Source organism: Aphis gossypii, chromosome X (assembly GCF_020184175.1).
Source record: "Aphis gossypii isolate Hap1 chromosome X, ASM2018417v2, whole genome shotgun sequence".
NCBI classification, from domain to species: domain Eukaryota; kingdom Metazoa; phylum Arthropoda; class Insecta; order Hemiptera; family Aphididae; genus Aphis; species Aphis gossypii.
In genome coordinates, this window is record NC_065533.1 from 11280011 (window position 1) to 11303083 (window position 23073).

Consider the following 23073-nt stretch of genomic DNA (forward strand, 5'->3'; position numbering starts at 1 on the left):
CCACGATTTCGGTATTACTCTGTTACAATAGTGTGCTCATACCTATCTGTCACGACCGCTGAATACAGAATATAATACTATATTATATTGTAATCAGGTTGCGTTTGTCTTGACGCGCGACCAGACCAAAACGTAGTTAAGTACTCGTCTCTCGTCGCAGCGCAGCTGGTTTTGCACGCGCCGACATCGTTGCGACGCGCAAATAACATCACTATAGTAACAGCAGCAGCAGAGTTTAGAGGGTTTGTGTGTGCTTACAGAGCAAGAAAACCCACACACATATATATTACTGTTCCGAGTCATTTGACCGTTGTGCCCTTAGGGTGACGGGATGGGGACAGTGGTGTGGAAGAACTACGGCCGGTGGTATATAACGGTGTAATCGAGTTATTCGGCGAGAAGGGACTTTCCGGACGCCACCGCCGCCGCCGCCGCCGCCGCCGAGAGGCTGCAGCCGGAGAAGACGATATATTAATAAACGCGCGCTGTGCACAGGTATGTGTGTGTATGGGGGGGTGTATATATATATTATAAGCTACACTCGCCCGTGGGGAGCGTGCGAAGACGATTTTCGATCCCTGCCCGATCGTGTGGGCAAGTGTATGCTGGTTTATATATATATATATGTATGTATAAATACACGTATGTGTAATACCAAAACGTCTGAAATCCACCCCCGTCTTCTAACTTGGTACTATATATCGTATAGTAGGTGTACAGTGTACACACGTTATATAGGTATATACGTTATGTATACAAGCGGTGTATATTATTATATAATCGTGTGTAGTGATGAAGTCGGGCGACAGTACTCGAAAACGTTATGCATGACAAGAAAACGATTGAAAAAGGTAAACGTATTTAAAACGGATAGGTAACGATAAACAAATAAATAATACGATTACACTTGAAATAAAATAAAAAAAAAAAAAAGAAATATTATACACACTATATTATATTGTTACACGGATCTTCGTGAAACGAAAAAAAAAATAACCTAAAACGGAATATAATATATAATACGTATAATATGCTTTATCGTATAATAAAAACATTTTATTACATTTTTACAGCGTGATCCATTTAACGTAAGACGTTAATAATTTTAGAAAACACTAACGTCGTATGAGCTAATGTATATAGTTGCTAAGTCCTAACAAAACAACGTTTTTGTAAAACAAAATTATAATCACATCGTTCTCTATGGGATTGTTTACTATCTTGTAAACACTTATTATATTTTAAAGCAGAAAATAGTCAGTTAATAATTCAGCGAGTATTTTGATCTATGGATATCGGTTTTTGGACGATGGTATTATAAAATTCAGATGAACCAATAGTGTATAAACATTTTGAGAGATACCTCTGTACCACTTCACTCCGCTATTATACATTTAAAATACTTATGATTATAAATAATAAATAATTACAAAACACTTCACTTTCATGTTTAAAAGTATTCCAAAAATTATTTTGCTTCAGAAAAAGGAATTAAATAATATGATGAAACGATAAAAAATTAATAAAAAAAATATTGATTTTAACCACTCGAATTGTGTAAATTGAAAAATACTGAAAAATCTTAATAATTTTGCAATTATGAGTGTCTGTGATGTTAAATTCATTTCTCGGTATATGATAAAAAATTTTATTCCGCGTATTTAAGTTTTATGTAAATATTTTTCTACGTAATTTAATTTTACCTTTTTTCGTAGCCAAGTCATTACATATTATATATTATTTTAGATTCTGATCGGGTGATAAATGTATTAATTTCAAAATGTATATATTTTTGTATGTAACTGTCACTACCTTTTTGTCAGTAAAGTCAGTAAAAATGGTTAATTTGCAAATTGATGGATGGTTTATGGTAGCAAGTTAGATATAATTGAAAAAAAAAATACAAAATTGGAAATAACCGTACAAACGGTTAAACATATAAACGGAGTATTTTATTTTTTGTGTTACTTTATAGTCACATTTTAAAATAAAAAAAATATACAATACTACTATAGTTAATTATAGTTACAGCAAACGATAAGTTTTACATTTATCAATACGATTTATGGATAACAAGAATATAATGCCATAAATACTCAATTTAAATTAATATTAAAGTAAAAAATTCAACAATTTAAATTATTAGTAAATATCTTCATGATTATTAACTTTTTTAAATATCTACATCTTTTATCGAATGATTTATTTTAATTATCGTTTAAATACACGTTTTAAATATTTTTCATAGTATAAGTGTCTTAGACTATAGCCACTTAGTTCTCATATAAAATAAACATAAATTAATGTACTTAAATCAAAAATATTTTTTAGAAATCCATTAAATTAAAATAAAAAATATTTTCATGCATCTTGGTTTACTTAAACAATAATTAATAAGTTGTTACACAACCTGCTAAACTTGTGAACTAAACATTATTACCTAAGCTTAATTATTAAATTGATTTGAAGCGCTATGATAAAATGAAAATTGAACAGTGGTTTTACTCTGAATGTGGTCCATATTCCAAATTCTCATTATTATACTAATTTCTTCTAGATTATAAAATAATATATGTCCCGTTGAAATCCCTAATTTACATATCAAGTGTATAATAATATTAAATTTGCACCTACCTGCAGTGCATGAGACGTACGAAATAAACTTCAGGTTTTGTAGAATGTCAAAATATGTAATATTCAAAACGTTACGGCCATAACTGGAGTCTGGAGTATGCAAGTTCTAGTTGCCCACAACCTGGGATCAGAAGAGAGAAGAACCGTGTTAACAGTTATTATTATAACAGCCAGTGCCACAGAACATTTTTGGATTATGTGTGTGAACCGCATTTTAAAAACCTTGATATTTTCGACAAAATCTTAACCATTCTTGTTTAATTGATTATCAGGTGACTGAACGAATTTTTGGAAGAAGAAACAATTACCATCGCTCTCGATCAGTCACAGTGTGATGTTAATAAATCTATTAACCGTTATAGAATGGTTGTCTCGTACCATGGCTAAAGACAACCAGCCCTAAGTGCGCTATCTTCAAACGCCGTTTCCTGTCTGTATTGTTTTTACTCGCGTGCTCAGCTTTTCCTATCGGTAGCCGGAGGTATACATTATTTTATGTTAATGATGGTAATAATTATAAATAAAACAATGTATTAACGATATAGGTGTATATAGGTATTCGTTATTTTAGGAGAGAAGTTTAACTTATATAATTACGATAATTTTTTGTGTGTGACTAAAAACATTAATTATTCTCAAACGATGATAATAATAAAAACGTCATTTAATATTGACATTTTATATGATGTATGTTTATATGTTACGTATGGGTAATAAAAATAAATCCCTATTAACCATCGAATTTCAAATGAATATATTATCGACGAATAATTAGTTATAAAAAAATAATGATATTTAGGGACTTTTTATATTTGATTCATGCGAACTCGTTAAAACAGAAATATTATTAAAATAATGTAAATAATTCAATTTAATTTAGATAATATAATTATTATTGAAATTATAAATTCACATCAAATTACAAAAGTAACAAAACAACAATAATTTACTGCAAACGAGAACAATTAGGTAATGTAATAATATATATGTTAATAACGTTGATCGCGTTCAAATTTCAAAATGGTATTTTGTGCTTTGCTTCAGTATTTGTATTCGTTCGTTAGTGATCAAAAAAATTACGAAATAAAATATTACTACCACCTCGGACTATCATAAGACATATTGTTCAATTGTTGAGTATGTTGCGTCCCGACTAGGTCGATTCATACATCAACGTACGAAATGAATACGTCGTGTTAGCTCAAGTATAAGTTAATTGTTCATTAAATTAGTTTTTGCACGAATTCAAATATTATAAGCTTAAAGTAAAATATATAATAAGATGGTGAGTGATGTTACGACCTGCCTCAGAAACTGATATCAAAATGACTTGAGTGGTGTTACAACCGGCCTCTGAGTATCATCGATATCCCTAACCGTCTGCTACATTGTAACCGTCTGCCTAGCTCTTGTCTCGGTCTCCCTTATATATGATTTGTCGTAAAAGAGTAGGTGGCGACTCCGTCATACGAGGGGGTCCCGAAAAAACTGTTTGTGTATTCTTAAACACGACTTATCGAAGAGACATCGAGTTTCGACTTTTAACAAAGAGACGTGTGTTTTTACTTTAATTGTTTAATTATTTTACTAATAAGATATTCCACACTCTCTTGTCCTCACATGCCTGTATTAAATATTATATGTTAAAATGTGTCATCACACCATATATGTAATATCAGTATACGGACAGTACGTGGTCCGTAACAATAGTACAACTATAAATATATAATATTTTTAGTCTATGTGAAGAACGATAAATAAATTATGTAAAACAACAATGTAGTAATTTTTGTTAATCTGAGAATTAACTACCAACCAATATAAATTGAAGAAAAAAAAACACTTAGGTATTATGACACAATCCACCATGAACACGGTAATTATACTTTTGTGTTCAAACGTCTCAATGATATGATTACCTATATTGTAAATCATGACTTTTGTGCGTATTTATTTTGGTATTTTGCAGCTAATAAAATAATATGAACTGACAGATATATATTTTTGTACTTACAATACTACGTATGCTGTGCAGAAGCGCCCCTTCCCAAATTAAATAAAAATAAGATATTATAGCATAATTACAATTTATCTATTTAGCTAGGTAAATATACCTAGAAAAGTAACAATTTTTATTATATGCCCCCCGCCCACCCCTTTGGACAATATCTGGAACCGCTCCTGACGCCACGTTAAATCATAATATTGTACGTATAGCGTGTATGATACACTGCAATATTAATTTCTGTACATTATGATTACAAAAAAGTCGTATCAAAAACCTATTAAAAAATATGTTTTCGTTTTGTAGTGCAACCACACGGTAATTATACTTTTGTGTTCAAACGTCTCAATGATATGATTACCTATTGTAAATCATGACTTTTGTGCGTATTTATTTTGGTATTTTGCAGCTAATAAAATAATATGAACTGACAGATATATATTTTTGTACTTACAATACTACGTATGCTGTGCAGAAGCGCCCCTTCCCAAATTAAATAAAAATAAGATATTATAGCATAATTACAATTTATCTATTTAGCTAGGTAAATATACCTAGAAAAGTAACAAGTTTTTATTATATGCCCCCCGCCCACCCCTTTGGACAATATCTGGAACCGCTCCTGACGCCACGTTAAATCATAATATTGTACGTATAGCGTGTATGATACACTGCAATATTAATTTCTGTACATTATGATTACAAAAAAGTCGTATCAAAAACCTATTAAAAAATATGTTTTCGTTTTGTAGTGCAACCACACGGTAATTATACTTTTGTGTTCAAACGTCTCAATGATATGATTACCTATATTGTAAATCATGACTTTTGTGCGTATTTATTTTGGTATTTTGCAGCTAATAAAATAATATGAACTGACAGATATATATTTTTGTACTTACAATACTACGTATGCTGTGCAGAAGCGCCCCTTCCCAAATTAAATAAAAATAAGATATTATAGCATAATTACAATTTATCTATTTAGCTAGGTAAATATACCTAGAAAAGTAACAAGTTTTTATTATATGCCCCCCGCCCACCTTTTTGGACAATATCTGGAACCGCTCCTGACGCCACGTTAAATCATAATATTGTACGTATAGCGTGTATGATACACTGCAATATTAATTTCTGTACATTATGATTACAAAAAAGTCGTATCAAAAACCTATTAAAAAATATGTTTTCGTTTTGTAGTGCAACCACGTTCCATATTGTCACGTCCAATATCTCCATACATAATAGGTATACACCTATTACGGTAAAAAATGTTTTCCATTATTATAATTTATTACTCGACTTGTCAACAACTGTCTTCTTGTTTATTTATAACAAAATATAATATACACTTATATTATATGAGCCCCGAGGAGATAATCTGAACTAGACCATTTCTATAATAATTATTTTAGACATCGTGATAGGCAATCAAAAAAAAAAAAAAACAAAAATAATCAGTAAATGCCAAATACGGTCGAGGGTGACTTTAGCCGGGAAGCCATTATACCCTGAGCGTACTTCGGTGGTGCTTTGCTATCGTGTATTAAATGTGTTATTTGGAAGCCGTAGTGTATTATTATATTATATTACACAGGCCGTTCAAACTTTAATCAAATATTTTGAGACAAAAACCGAATATGACATTTTACGTTATCCTCCATGCCGTATATCAATATATCTTATTTACTGGCCAATATTTGTTCGACACAGATTTTCTTCTTTCTTTTTTTATTTTTTCTATATTAAAAAAGTGAAGATTTTTTAGGAGACAGTGTTACTTATAAAAGTGCAATACGCTTCTCGAAATGCTGTTGAAAATAATATAATAAACAATCACTATAATTAAATTAGGACCTGTCCTGCACAAGCAGGTCAACATTATTGATACAAACATTTAATGTCAATAAATATAAAAATTAAAACATAGGTACTATACTATAATAGGTATCACAATAACTCTGTGATGAGACACGGATACGTTTACCCGCTCGGGAAAGACGGAGGAAAGTTAACCGTTGATATTCGAAAGAAAATTTCCTTGGAAGATTTTTGCACCGGTAAAGAGACGGGTCACGGGTAGCTATAACGAATAGGCAAATTCGTATATAGTAATATAATATATCGTCTTATAATAAATTGTTAAACTACCCTAATAAATGACAGTATTGCGCCTACAGTACCTAATTGGGAAGCGAAAAACTTAATAACCAGTTCCGAGAAGGAGTAATCATGTTTTAAAACGTTATACAAAAACAATATATTATGTAATATAATTATCACGATGTTACTGAAGAGCGCTATTCGACGCGGTAATAAGTACCTATATTAGAAGTACAGCAATTTATCACGTTTAACATTTTCTTGCACGACTTCTATCTATATATATAAATATATTATATCTTAACTATGCGATATCACATTAATGATAATATCGTACACGTGCCTGCGTTTTCGCTTTGCTGCACCGTCAGCCGCCGCTCGTCGTTTTCGGGACGGCCACCTGAGACAAACAGCATCACGGGTACCCATATACGGTTAGTATAGGCATTTTTTATTTTATTTTGAACTAGAATATTCAACCGTCGTGGTACTAATTGCGACCAGAGGATATTCAACGACTATACGAATTGCGTCCGAACGTAAAAAATTATTTTCCTTCCTGTTTCTCATTTTATACAGACTTAGGATTGTCAATAGTAAATTATGACTATCGGTAGATTAAAATAATGATTTTTCATTGCTATTATACAATATTAGAAATGGAAATGTGTAAAACAATCCTCATCTTCATCTGATTTTAAAAATGGGAGACCAAAAAAGTATTTTAAATAAATACTTAATATTATAACTGATTTTTTTTTTTTTGAATTCTTGACTTAAACTACCTAACCTAACCGTTTGAATTTTCTTCCTCAGGTTTTTATTTAATTGAAACCTACATTTTTTCATTTTAACTGATTTAATAATGAGTGGATTGCTTTTTCAAAATCAAACTGAAATTTGACAAAATCAAATAAAACCGGACGCAATTCATATATTCACTTATCAATTTTTTTTTATTTTGGGACACAATTCGTGTGTAGCCGTCGTGGTTTTTTAATTTTTTTTTCCGTTCGTCCGGTGCTTCTCTTTTCCGTACGCAAACGAAACGTAGTTAACGAATGTAATAATAAATTATTGCAAATATAAAAATATAGTTATATCGACGACGATATTAAAATAGTCACAACGTTAATATTTTGTGGAGTGAAGAAACACGAAAAAAAGAAGAGACATTATGATATTTCATTTTATACGATATGTGCATTTAAAATGCCTTAATGTGAGAAAATTGTCCAAGTTCAGCTCGGATTTTGCATTACTTATGAACTATATTATTCAATAAACCGGAGTATGGATATATTTTTCCTTTTCTTTTTTCAAAAAAATAATAGTTAGGCTTTTCGATTTGCATCAACCGATGGAATTTATTTAATACTATATACGATAGGTATTTTTCGGGAAACCGTATGTACTCCCGCGATAACCTATCCTACCGACCAAAATTATAAGAACTTAAAATGCCACTTCTCCGAGTGTGTGGTTTTAATACTATTTCTCGGATTCACCAGAGTTGATGATGGCAATAAATGCATGTTATAAAATGAAAATGTGAAATCAATAAACAATACAACGTTCGTCTGTAGTCGGTGTGGCGTTTTATTTATTGCGTGCACACACAAAACATGATAATATAATATTATTAAAATATAACAATATAACACTGAATCAGCGTTCCGGAGAAGTTATTTTGCTTCTTATTCTTCTTCTTCAATTTTAATTTATTTATTTTCTTAATCCTGGTCCGTGAAACATAAGAAACAAATAATGCGGTAATACGTACAATATAATAATATATATATAGAACATACAACAACAATAAAGCCTACAGATGCTTAGCCAGGATAGTAAAATAGTGTGTGTGTTTGTGTGTGTGTGTGTTTGTGTCTGTGTGTGTGTATGTGTGTGTGTTTGTGTTTGTGTAATATTTTGTTATCAGTATTTGGCTACATTATATTATTTATCATAATTATATAATTACAAAATAATATTGTGATGTGATAAAATATATTACTATAAAAATTATTGACTCTGTTTTGCGTTTCGTACACTAATATAATAATGATAAAAATAATAATAATAATAATAACGATAATTATAATGATAATTGGCTATATATTTGGTCATCGTATAATATGTATGCGGGAAACGAAAAAAAAAAACAACAACAACATCTAGAGAGAACGAAAAAAAAATCAAATGCACTATATTCACTAACAAAATAATATAATATTTTACCGAAATAAAAGCCAAATCGTTGTCGACTTGGGCCTTATACAGTATTATATAAGACACCGTCGTCGAATCGTTCGACTTAACATCGTGTCACTACGTGTTTAAAAATTAATAATAATTATAATAATAATAATAATAAATCGATTTATTGGGAAATAACGCCGTACAACAAACGTGGTGTTAAAGATGAAAAATATATATATACGTATGTATATATATATATATATATTATAATTTATAGTTTATAACATTGCCAAAAAGTGATTGAAACGAATAAATAAACGCATCGGATACGTTTTCCGGACGAGACGTCCGGTGCCGCTCCGAACCGTCTCGTCCCGAAACGGTCGTTATAAAAATAAAATAATTAATGTTGACGCGCAATGACATTGATTTGTCACCGTCGAATTAACACGACATATATCTTGTTTGAAAAAATATAATAAATGTATATTTTGTTTTCTATTTTCGCATATGGCCTTGCGGAAGTGTCCAAGCCGTCCACCACCGGCGCTGCGTCTAGGACGTCAGAAGTTTGAAAAACATCAGCGCCAACGTTATATTGACGATCAATATCACCAACACCAACTGTTGCCTCGTGAACCAATCCTGTAATGAAACGAAAAAGAAGTTAAATGCAAAACGTAATAAAATCATCGTCATAGTAATAATTAGGGTAGATACGACGCTCTCGCACACCACACGTTAACGTTCAAAGGACCTTTGCGGTAGGTGTTTGATGGTCGAAAAATTCCCGAGGGGGGGGGCAAAGGCTGACATTTTATTTTTTTCAACTCTATATATATTATAATAATATTGAAGCCCAGAATTTAACAGCTATAATGTTGTAATATTATGATTTTGAATATCATGATGACGAATATACTTAGTACCTATCATAATAGTAGGTCAACGTTCATCATCAGGAGCTATGGTACTTGGTGATGTATTTTAGTGGTTGATAGAAATTTGGGGGGAGAGAGAAAAGTTTATTTGCCCGGGTAATTTTTTTTTGTTTGTTTATTTATTATTAATACTGTCGATTGTCAAGAACACAGTAATTGCTGATTTACGGGGGTGAAACTGATTACTGTACACAGTTAGCTTTTGCTAAGTCTCATCAGCGATCTTATAACTTATTCGTTGCACGATTCTTTGTATAATTGGATTGAAAAGTTTTCTAATATCTATCGGATGAGTGTACAAATGATGACCGGTTCAGCATTACTAAACATATACATAGAAAATATAAAACACCAAACAGTTATAGATAGATTTGTCAAAATAAGATACAATATGCATATTATTACTTTGAAATTCCTATTGATTTATTTTACAGTTTATGACGTATAATAATATATTACTCTGTAAAATATTATATGTAGTCAATAAGGATGATTTTATTTTTAATATATATATCTATAATTCCTGTTTAACTATTTTACTGATTATTGTGCAAAAGCTTCTACTAACCATACGTATACAATATTTATATTATAAGTATTTATAAATGATTACATTTTAAACTGCATATTATTTTATTATGTAGGTACTAGTTATTACGTTTCATTGAGTTTTAAGATTTCAGAAAATATAACTTGTTTAATATTTGTACATCAAAAATAAATTGATTATAATATTATTTAATATTTATGTACATAATTATTGTAATTGTATTAATTGTATCCTTTAGAAGCCATACGAAAGGATTCTGTTTCTCGTGTGCTGAATGGAGCAATTGAAGATGTTGTACAGAAGTACCTTGCACAGAAACCATTTATTGTTTTGAAAAGAAACCGACGAGGAATAAATTATGTCTGAGAGGAAAATACCAATTAAAACTATTGAATAAAACTATTGGCTAAATATGTATATAATATGCTACACATGTAATTAATTTTACATTCATGATTATATTTTGTTATTAAATTGTATAAAGCATGAATAGGCACGCTTAATAACTTTAATAAAACGTTCCATAATATTTATTATGAAATATAAATTATGTATAAAAAGACAAAGCGATGACTCTCACAATAATTATTATGAATATAAAAGTTGTAAAATAAATAAGTATGTATGAAGTTTCGGAGCCATAATACATATTATTTCTATATATTCAATAGCGCTTATGACATACATACAAAATATATTGGATAAATATCTATATTTAAGCAACTACTTTAAATAAAGTACATATTGGTTGCTGTTGAATATACGTATGATGTCAACGAAACATAGCAAACAATATGTATAATAATGAAATAAAATAATAGTTAATTTTATGTTTAAACAATATTTAAACAAATTGACAACCGATACAGCGTAGTATCCAATACTATTGTAATATTTCAAATTCGACAACATTAAAATTATTATAAAGTTTGACGCGGTAATATTAAATATAATAATAATTGTTGAGTTATCGCATGGACGTTATTGAGACATTCAATAGCATTATTGGTTCGATGGCATTTTGTTGTAAAAATAATACATTTTACTTAAGATTGTGTTTATTTGTGCGATAATTTTTTGCTCTCTGCGCTGTTCAAGGTAAGTATCCCGCCGAAATCATTACGATCTTATGTTAATATTATTGTTGACGGCGTTGAGGAGAAGTCGTCTGTATAGCGATGAGGCGTATAAAATCACACTCCTTCTCTCCTTTCATCCTCGGTCGTTGCTGGGTTACATTAAGTCGATATAGGACGTTGGCGTTTGAACGCATCATACACTTAAAGTACCTATTATAATAATATGCTGTTTCAGCGTTTTGTGGGACATTTTTTTTTCTTTTTGTTTAGTCGGTGGACGTCTCACGACCACCGAAAAACATGTACCATAATAATAATAATAATATAGTGTATCGCATAAAATCTCCCCAGAAATGTAATGATATAGAAGTCGAGATTGCATTTACGCGTTGACACAATACGTGGAAAATTAAGTTATATCGTAAACATTTGACGATATCAAAATACAAACTAGTGTTGGAAATTCAATACAATAAACAAAACGAATTCGTCAATATCAAAGACGTGATATTTACCGTATAGATTTGTTTTCCCCTAAGATTTCACGTGGATACGCAACGTCGGTGCCTTGTTTAGTTTGGTTCAGTTGTTCAGCATCATAAATATAATATATATAAATATATATATATAATATTATATATAAAATATACACTGTGGAACATGATTGTCACCGCAGCATACGAAAAATGTATTTATTCTGGGGTGAAATGTGGTCCAATTATTTTTTATTATTTTAATTTTTTTTGTTTTTTTAGATCTTGATGATGGATGGAACTATTGGCTTTGCAGTACGTGCCTTTTTATTTGTTTTATTATTTACCGAAAGTCACTATATGTCGGGTAGTCTAAATATATGTAGGTACTCGTGTAGACGTTCCACGTGCCGTGGTATCAATCGATGGTAAACAAACTTCATGGACGTATAGCTTTTAAGGTTACCGAGTTGTTATCGAACAACAGAAATTATGTACAATGATATATATATATATAATATATATATGTATATTATGTTATTATGCATACGTAAGTCTTAATGTTTGTTCAACAATAACTCGTTGTACAAAGACATCCAATAAGAATTATTTGTATAATGTCACCAAACAGATGTACGTTTATACATATAATATAATATTGCATTAATATTATGATATTTAATTTCAATAATGAATTATTTTTAATATAACAAAATTAAAAAAAAAAAAAAATGTAATAAATGGTAAAATTATAATAAAAATAACAAGTAAAAAACATATTATATATATATCGAAAGTATACAATATATATAAAAAAAAAAAAAAAAAATGTCAAAGAAAAGAAAATGTTTAATCCGTTCGCTATCTTAATGTGTTTACTTTAGTGTCATCAAATATTTGTTCATCACTGATTAGCGCTTTATCCGATCCGTAGTAAATAAACAAAAACTACAAATTGTAAATTTATAATGCATATAGTATTGTATAGATATAACTATAAACTTCGTTTACTGTTAATTCACTATAATTCTAATACACAAAACTTTCAGTTATATCACATTTTAGCAATAAAATATTAATGCAACTATTATAACGTATGCCATGTACTCGTTTAAAAACTATAGATACACATTAATAGTACAAAAAAACTCAGATAAATATAATAAAATAGTAAAATTCGAATAATTTTTTTGATAACTTAGTTTTTCAGTTGTATTTTAGATTTTATAAAAAAGTCAAAGAACCTATATAATACTGGGGAGATTAATATTATCTAATTTTCGCTATGAAAATTAAAGTGTTTGACACTATACGTTTTCAATGTATAAAGATAACTTATTATTTTATTTATATAATAATTAGTTAAAGAAAAACATGAATTAATTTAAAATGTAATTAAATCGAATTAAATCGTAGTAAGTAAATGTGTTTATAATTATTGATTATTAAATATATGCCTTGATATATATAATAATTGTTAAAAATGCTTAATTTTATCAAAAATATGTTTTTTGTTGTTGTAATATACAGGATGATTTACCAACTATGCTGTTTTGGTACTATACATTTTGAAATATGCCATTATGGTATATTTAAATTCTTGAGATTTTTTGTATTACTAAAGAAATATTCTATACAGATATAAACTTTTGTTCTTCAAATTATTGCCTAACTTTCTTGGCGTAAATAATTTAGTGGATAATTTTTACGAAATCTTGACGTATCATAAAATTCCTACGAATAGTTTATAAGTTATTTAACTTATTGTACATTAAAGATATTGGATTTGGAAGAAATTGAGACCATGGCAATTTTAAAATGGATACAAAATCCAATATTACATTTTTATATTATTTTAAAACTATTTTTAAGGACTATTAGGTATACTTTATATAAATATGTATTTAAAAAAATGATCATTCTACATTTTTAATGAGGCAATCAAAGTTTTCAAAAACATTATCTATACTAAATAATTTAAAGCAAAATAAGGAATTTTTTCTTGAAAAAAAAAAGACTTTATGTCACCATAAGAAACACCTTAGGTAAAATAAAATATCTTAATTATTTAAAAATATAGTTTTAAGTATAATATATAAAAATGTTATCTGGACAACGAAGTAAAAATCAAAAAAAAAATACCAGAAATTGCTGTAGATTCAATTTAATATTGCACAGAACTTTTGATGAATATAAAAAATACTCTACAAAGATCTGTCTACCTTTAATATCTGTCATGGCTGACAGTACATTTTCTATCAACAAAAAACTAAAGACATATTCAAGAACTACTAATTAATAATTACAGTTAATGAGAAAAGGTTAAATATTTAAATAATATAAGTAAAGATTATTTTGAGTTTGAAAGTAATGTAAAAAAAAACATTATTTATAGCTTTTAAAAACAAATCTTCAAGAACATCAATGACATTTTTAAATTGAACTGTGTACACAATTATTTATAAATTCATACAATCAAATACAAATAGAATTGAAAGATAGAGATTGAAGTACCTATCTGGTTTGTCCCGATTTATCTTCAAATTAATATTTGAATCGATTTTAATGGAATTTTACAGCAAGTAAAATATGTTAAAAGAGTGACCTAAGCATTCTATGCTAGCTATAATTATCCCTTAATATTTACACTCACTAATTTTATTCTTTAAATACAAAAATCAAATTGTTTTATTTATTTTTGGTTACCATTATTACACATAAAATAAAAACATACAGTTTAAATTATTTAAATTAATTATTACGGGAAAGTATTTTTTATTTTTTAAAGAATCAAATGTTCAATGTTCATTAGTAATTTTTTTATATTATATTATTATATGGCAATATAATATAAACGTTTTAATTAAAAATAAGTTAATTGTTATTTCAGTAAAAATTTTTCGATTACAATTTAATTTTGTGTTACATATCAATAATTCCTTTACAGAAAATCTATATTTGACACTACTCATATTGTATAACACGATTTGTGACGATTAAAGAAATAATTGTTTAAACCACGCTTGTCGAGTCGTGTTTTTTGCACCTGCTGACAATTATAGTGTCGGTTTGTATAAAACAGCTTCCTGAAGTTGTAGTCGATCGATCGTCCGAAGTACACGACACAGTGCTGAGTGAATCAACACTGAAAACGTGCTGAACATATAACCTACGAATATCACACTGTAAAAAGTGTTTTTTTTTTTTTTTTTTTTTTATTATATGTGCACAGGTACACTTGGCATTGCATTACACGGAGATTTCGTGTACACACAAAATAATAATAGAGGTAATAATGATGATAATAATATGATAGTGGTACGGCGACAGTGGCTTGATTATACGGCGTCTTGAACTCGGTTATTCTGTAGCACAGCCCATTATTTTAACGACGTCATTTTTTTTTTTGCATTTTTATTTTTTGCTTTACTCCAAAAATCCCATTCCTCACCCTCAATTTGTCCCCTCATCACCCCCGAAAACCACCATTGTCCACCAGCTGTGCGCTTGACATCGCCTGTATTAAGCAATAGTGTATGTGTGTGTGTGTGAGTGTGCGAGAGAGCTGCTTCTGGTAGACATTAAATTATTTAAGCATATTATAATATTATAATATAATGCGAATTTATGTGGAAAAAATGAAATTTTTACAGAATGCTGCATCTCGTCACCGTCGGTCGCGGCCTTTATCCGCACATTATTATTATTATATTAAATATAATAATAATATTACGCACCATCGCAGACGCAAGAGACCATTAGTCATATGGGTATGGCGGGGGAGTACACTTAAACGTTCGTCGAATTTTGTTTCGATAAAAAATTACGTGACTCGAGCATTGTTTGAGGCAGGGATCGCTATTATAATATAACCGCACACTTGGCTTAAGGTGCTCGTGAACGAATAATAATGCATAACTTAACCAAAAATACTATGCATTTATATGCAAAACAAAAATAACACATATATTATTATTATACGTTTGTCTTGATGGATAAAAAAATGTATATTTTCAACTTTCATCAATTTTTGATTTTATTTTTAAAAAAAATATTGATTTTACTCGGTATAATTTCTCTGATTACCACCCAACTCTATGTGATTAAAATATTATACGGTAGTGTGTAATATTTTAATTACATTATTTAAGTTTAATATGTATATACATTATACATAATAAGTACATAATTAGTTACAGTTTTTCGAAAGACCGTTCGTTATTATTATATCGGTGGAGATCGGCGTTTTAAGCGTTTTCAGCGGTCTTCCCGTGGATCGATATCACATTATTATAATAGTACATAAGTGTCCAGACCATTTTGTCACAGCTTATCGCAGCTCTGTAATATTACACAATAGCATTGCCCGAAAACGGTGTAACTCCGCCATTAAATATTTAAGTATTATTACACTGCTGCAGCAGCATGCATACACAGACGCGTCTCGACTTGTATCGAAAAGCCAATGTCTCCGGATATTCGTAGTCGTCTTGAATAAAATAAAAACAATATGCATTTCACCATTGAACCGTTGTTTTACGTATTTCGGAACTTTTTATTCAGATTATGTATTTCCGTACACCAACAATATAATGATATAATGAACATCAAGAACTTTGAGTGTTTTTGAGATGGATACAAATCGTCAACTGTAAATTGTAAGCTATGTGTCCTATGAATTATGATATAGACGATATATAGGTAGTACAAGTATACGTAATTATAATGATGCACGACAATAATTATTGTAATATTATGATCCTCTCAATAGTATATTGATAACATGAAAATATTCTTTATTATTACTTAAAAATGCGTAATTTGGTGATATTCTTATAAAGGTATACGGATTTGAAGTATCATAATAAATGCAAGTGAGGCTCCTACTTCACCATTTTAACTTGTCAAACATTGATAAATTTATAAATATTACTAGTGCGGTTAACAGAAATTATTACCGGACTACCGTACTATGATAACTCGTCTAAGCTTCTTAGAACCCAATCGTACAAAAGATATGTAGCTGATGTCTTGTTTATTATTTTATTATACATAGCTGTAATCCCACGGGAATTTTACAAGCTAGCCACCAGCTGTGTTTAGTATTAACCAACTAAACGTCTTGTCTCCAGGTATAATTTAATGAATTTACAACCATTCTATGATTGAAAAGCCCAATGAAAACATCAAGGATCAAATAATCCACACTGAATACTAGGAAAACAACTTGAAAACGATGTTATAAAATTCTATAAAAAAAAATTAATGTTTTTAGGTTAAAGTTTTTATTTTTTTACTCTATACTCACATCGAATATTAAAAAAATAACAATATTTTTCTGTCCAAAAAACATTTTTTTAAATTCATTTAATATAGAAAAATGCATTTAAATAATAACAAACCGACTGTAATGAGTGCTTTCAGTTGTGTATATTTTAAAATGACTTAAGGTTTTGATTACACGATAAAATCATAGAAACATAATCATAACAATAATAAGTATTTAAAAGTTTTTTGTATTTTTAAACAAATACGGATGAGTCCTTTTTACGTTATAAATACATCGTATTGAAAGTTATAAAATTAATTAATTACTTATTTTACGGTCACTATCACAATTTTTTTGAAATTATAGATTAAAGACTGGCAGAAGTTCCTGATACCCTAGGTGCTCGCTTAGCTTTAAATTATATGCAATTGACTACGGGACTTGAAGTTATGTATAAAAAACCATTTTGCGAATTATTATCTTATGATCAAGTATCATAAATGGAATTAAACCCGTTTCATATACCTATTTATTTAAAAAAGTGAACAGAATAATAATATCAAAAACAGGATAGTGTAAAAGTGAAAAATTTGAAAAAAAAAAATTGTGGACGGAATTTAGGTGTCTCGAAAAAAAATGTGATTTTTTATTAGAAACAGGCGGATAAGACCGCCACGAGTTAGCAGACCTCAGCTAAAGTTAAACGAGATTTATTTTTTGAAAATTGTTGTGAGGAAATTCGTAAAAACGATCTTTTTAAATTAAAAACGGCGGTGTTTGATTTTCAACACAATAAACGTCGTAGCAAATAGATATATACGACATACGCGTCGAGGCGCTCTGTGCGAAACGTTTCGTCCCCTCCGACCGGACTACGAAGACAGTTTTCAGAAAAATAAGCAAAAAAACACGAAAGAGCACCGTACCACCATGATACCAAAAACCTTGTGGCCTAAAAACTGTGGAAGCTGTGGCGTAATATCGTGTACGTGATATAAATTATTATAGTGCACGCATACAAAATAAAGTACAACGATAATAATGATAGCACGTGAAAATGTGTCTAAAAACGTTTTGCTGTCGACGAGTACACTGTGCGGCGACACGCACATTGTGGATGGAAAGATTGGCAGCCGACGGTGGGGTGGTGTGCCGGGGTATAGGGGAGGGTATCGCGAAAAACGATTACAAATAAATTTAATTAAAGATTTTTTTTAATGATTCGGCGGCCGCATCTGCTCTCCCGAGCGTTGTTTGTAATATTAAGACGGACGTAGCGTGCGATTTGCTCATTAAAATCAAATATTATATTGTCGTAACAAACAATGCTGTGCTGGCGGTCTTCGGTACATTTATGTACGTCCGTTTTGCAGGCGGATGTTAAGGTCGTGGGCGGTTGGCGATCTTTATGATTTTAACGACACGTCTTAGCGGTATATGCGACGCCTGTCAGATCAATCAGTCCGTTTCAATTGTACAGCTGGAGTTTAATGCGGTTTATCGAAATCTCCAAGAACCGGAGGCGCTGGCAATTCATAATTTAATAACATGACTAAATATCGTACAAGGCATTAGTTGTTATTAAAATAACAACAATAAACTGCACCATATAGTATAGTGTACAGAGCGTAGTCTAGTTGCTGGTGGCAGATTTAACATTTAATAATATTTAACATCGCAGTGACTTTGTAGAATTCTGGAAGGCAAAGCCCGTTGTCTCAGTTGAGTTTTAAAGAAGAAAAAATTATAGTTTTAAACATTTAAACAACAATATTGCAGCTGCTATGGTATATTATTTATATTATACATTTTATCTTTGTGGTTTTATTTGGTTGTTCATTTTTTTTCTTTTAAAAACCCTCTTCAAAATATTATTTTATTCTTGAAAATACTAACTAGCTTTAAATAAAAACGACTGGGTATTGGCTGACATCAATGTAACCACTCCGTTTTCTAGGTCCCATACATTAGTGTAGTAACTGAATTATCAAGAAATCTATTATATTTATAGTATTTTAAATTGTTGAATGCATTTATACTGGAGCTGTATACTTTTAATATAAATAAACTTGTGTTTAAATAGCTCATGAGTTAGTAAATTTATTCTTGGGTATTATGACAAATAATTATTGAAAAAAATAATATATACTAATGTATACAAAGTCAATAGTTTTGTCTAAATTAACCTGAAAATTTAAGTCATTTTAACTGTCAATCAAACTAATTCAGCTCTTCAGTTAGCTTGAATATTGACTAAAAAACTAATTAAATGTTAAAAAGTAAAAAATAAAAATAAACTACTTTACTTATTGATGGCCATCTTTAAGGTAAAAAAGTATATCGTTAAACTTTGCGATATCCACATTGTAAATAATTATTAATATTGCTTTGATAAATCGTAATAATATGTAAATACTGTATTTTTTATAGCTGCAGTCAGAGAAAAAGTTGAATGTTATAAAACACAAAACGTATTTGCACCGATGCATCGTTTGATTTCAAACAGTAAGAACGTTGACGTGTTCAACGACGACGTCCGAATTAAGTGACCATCGGTATCGTTGACCAGGCAATTTCAAGTTTCAAATTTCGATTTCAATATTTTACGATTCTCAGGTTAGAACGACGACACTTTTTACAAATGAACGTCATTTTTACCGTAATACAATATGATGTGTAATATATTATGTTACAATATATATGGAAGCGGGTACGACGATACACGTGAACGACTCTGAGGTAATCACGACCCATGGGTGATGTTTTTTCGTAAACTTTAATCTATTACAGTAATTACCTAAGAGACTAAGACCGCACAGGTGATTTAAACGCCCTAAACGCGACACATGCACAATCGAAATAATACCGAGAATATACCTCCGCCGCATGTGCACCGAGATCAATCCGAGTACACGTGCTATCCATACGAGACGGTTTTCCGAGAATTATTGTACATACATAATACACTTCTTTATACACACACAAACATCTACGCGTGTGTGTCCTCGTTTTGTCGGCTCAGCGTGTAATATGGAACAGTAAATATTCCATTAAACTTGGTGGCAATCAGTGTCAAAATCCCCCACGAGGATTTATCGCGTTTTCTTTCCCCTATCCTCGTCCCCCCTTCAACTCGCACATCCGCGGCGAGTTTGACAAATGGCGGACGGGCAGGATCTGCACAAACTTTCCACTCGGATTTGTGTACAAAACTTTACTCCGGCCGACCACTATAATATACACACACACACAATATACGCCGCTGCGAGATGACGCCCGTCTCACGTATTACATATTATATTATAATATTAAACGCGTGTATATAATATAAAATGTGTGTTGAACTATATTATTATTATTATTACTAATAAACTGTTGTTTTGTATACTCATCGTAAGTAAATTACTTTCGATAATGTGCGCTACGTGTTAGATCCCGTGACACGACGTGCGACGGCGACAATATACAAGTAAAAGTAAAAGAAAAAAAACATCTCGAGTCGGCGATGCAAATGCTGCTATTGCACCGCTGACTAAAGTCGTTTTTTTTTAAACTATTAAATTCCGGTTTAGTATACTAAACAAATAATATTATACTCAACTCTAAACGCGTTTGACTTGATGTGCAGTTTTTAAATCAAGTCAAATTTGTCCTACTACACATCAGAAACTATTGACTTATATTCGACCTACCGAGTGGTTTTTGTAAACAAATTACATTAATAATTACTCATAGAAAAACTAGCATATAGTTAGCTCAATTTTATAATAAAATAAGAAATATTGGTCGGCAGACCGTCTTTGCTTATTTCGAATTGTTTTCCTTACATAATCGTTTGTCATTGAATTTAAATTTATTAACACATACATCGCATTGGTCTATTCAACGGAAACGTACTACACTCGACACCTAACTAACAACAAAGCGACTTTCTCGATGTTTACCCTTAATTTTAACCTGGGTCACACATTGTACTTGTGCAATTCGTTTAAAATAATTATTTACCGTTTTACATTCATCCTAATACTTAATGCAAACTGTAGCGGTTAGGCAATTACATGTTTGAATAAAACATTTTATTGGTTTATATTTGATTAAAAACATTGTAGGTAAAGAGGATAAATCGTAGTATATAAATTAAATTATAATAATGGTATATACATCATGATACAGTAACATAATATATTATGTACAGGTATAAGATGTATTTATTATTCAAAGTAAATAAAAAACCAAATTTTTTAATAGGTAGATAATAAATATAATAAAAATAAAAATGAAAATAAGTACTACGAAGCCATCAACTAATAGAATCCAACGTGTTATTTTTACGATTTTAATATTGTATTATTATACTATAATATTATTTTAGTATAGTAAGACCCTGAAATATTTTCTTTTTAACTTAAAGGTTGTGTATTTGATAACATTTATTTAATTATATAATGGATTTGTAATAGGTTCTAGCTTAAAAAATGTATTAAATTAAGTTTTAATCTTTTATCCGCGCGTTTATGGATGTTTATTTCGGTTATACCTATACACGATTATAACGATGAGCATCTATTACTTTTTTTTAATTAACCGGAAACATTTGAGTTATGAGATCGTTACATAAACTAGTGAAATCGTTAAATTATTTCGAAAATTAACTAACTAAAAATCAAAAGTTTTAAAAACTATATTCTCGGGGGGTGTACATTTTAACATCACCAATAAAGTGGATAATTTCCGATGATTCGGTACAGCTTAAAATTAATAATATTATAATGTTTGCACATCGCGGTTACGATGATTAAATCTATGGTGAAAATTTAACGGCACCCATACACGATATAATATACCTATATACTGCATTATTGCATGATGGTAGGTACAAGCTCATATATAATATGGTCGGTTCTTTACGGCGACCTTACGGCGTCAGCGGTCGCAGTTAATTTTTACTGATTGTAAATTTCCTCTCGACGTCCATGATCATAATAATAAAACATAACGGACAATGACGGTACAGTGTAATCCAATTAAACAGGATTCGTTCGCTGTGATATAAAATGTATGTACATATAAATATATATATATAATAATCACGGACGCCCGACGTCCACTCGTCGGCGGCGCCAGACGAGAAAAAAGGAAAATCGTCTGTGACGAAAAAAAAAAATAATATTATCAAACATTTTTTTTGGACCAGTACCAAGTGACGTCCTTCCCGTCAAAAACTTTTGAATTTTTTTCATACACATCACACTATATTAAATGATATTATTGTATTTATGAACCAGTGAATGGTGTATTTACTTGGTTTTTTTTTTGTGTATACATACAGAGTTCACCAAGTAAAAATCAAAATAGTCATAACAATCAATTTATATTTTTTAGTTATCATTAATTTACATAAGTAATGGCGCCTCTCCATTAGATATTAAAATGTTATCAATCAAAATATCAATACATAATCGACTATAACTATTGTAAAACAAACCGAAGTTTTGTTTGTATTTCAACGGTCTAATCTTTGGTCGTATAACATAATTAAATAACACAGTGAAAAAAAAAATGAAAAATATTTTATGTATGTAAATTAATATACTCGAGAAGTCGATACGAGAGTATTATTTAAAAATAAGATACAAAACCAATTCTTAAATAATTTTTAATAATATTGATAAATTATAATAGCATTCTCGTAGTGTTTATCATTGGAGTGGTCGTAGCGGTTATATTACAAGGTAATCGTTATTCTGTGGTTGTAAAATGACACAATGCAAGTGTGCTACTAAAATACCTACTCAGTATAATAATAGTTAAATCGTTTAG

General features: G+C 29.9%; 1 protein-coding gene and 1 long non-coding RNA gene across 2 annotated transcripts in view; one reads left to right on the top strand and one right to left on the bottom strand.

Moving 5' to 3' along the window:
* Window positions 1-265: 265 nt before the first annotated feature.
* Window positions 266-3186, top strand: LOC126551832 (uncharacterized). Its single transcript, XR_007605716.1, has 3 exons — window positions 266-495; window positions 2669-2832; window positions 2907-3186. It is a non-coding gene; the product is annotated as an uncharacterized LOC126551832 (long non-coding RNA).
* Window positions 3187-8321: 5135 nt separating this feature from the next.
* Window positions 8322-23073, bottom strand: part of LOC114130227 (uncharacterized) — a 58627-nt gene continuing 43875 nt past the window's right edge. The window contains exon 3 of the mRNA XM_027995158.2: window positions 8322-9586. Within this exon, the coding sequence (XP_027850959.1) occupies window positions 9497-9586 (90 nt within the window). The 3' untranslated portion in view covers window positions 8322-9496. The remainder of the gene's footprint in view (window positions 9587-23073) is intronic.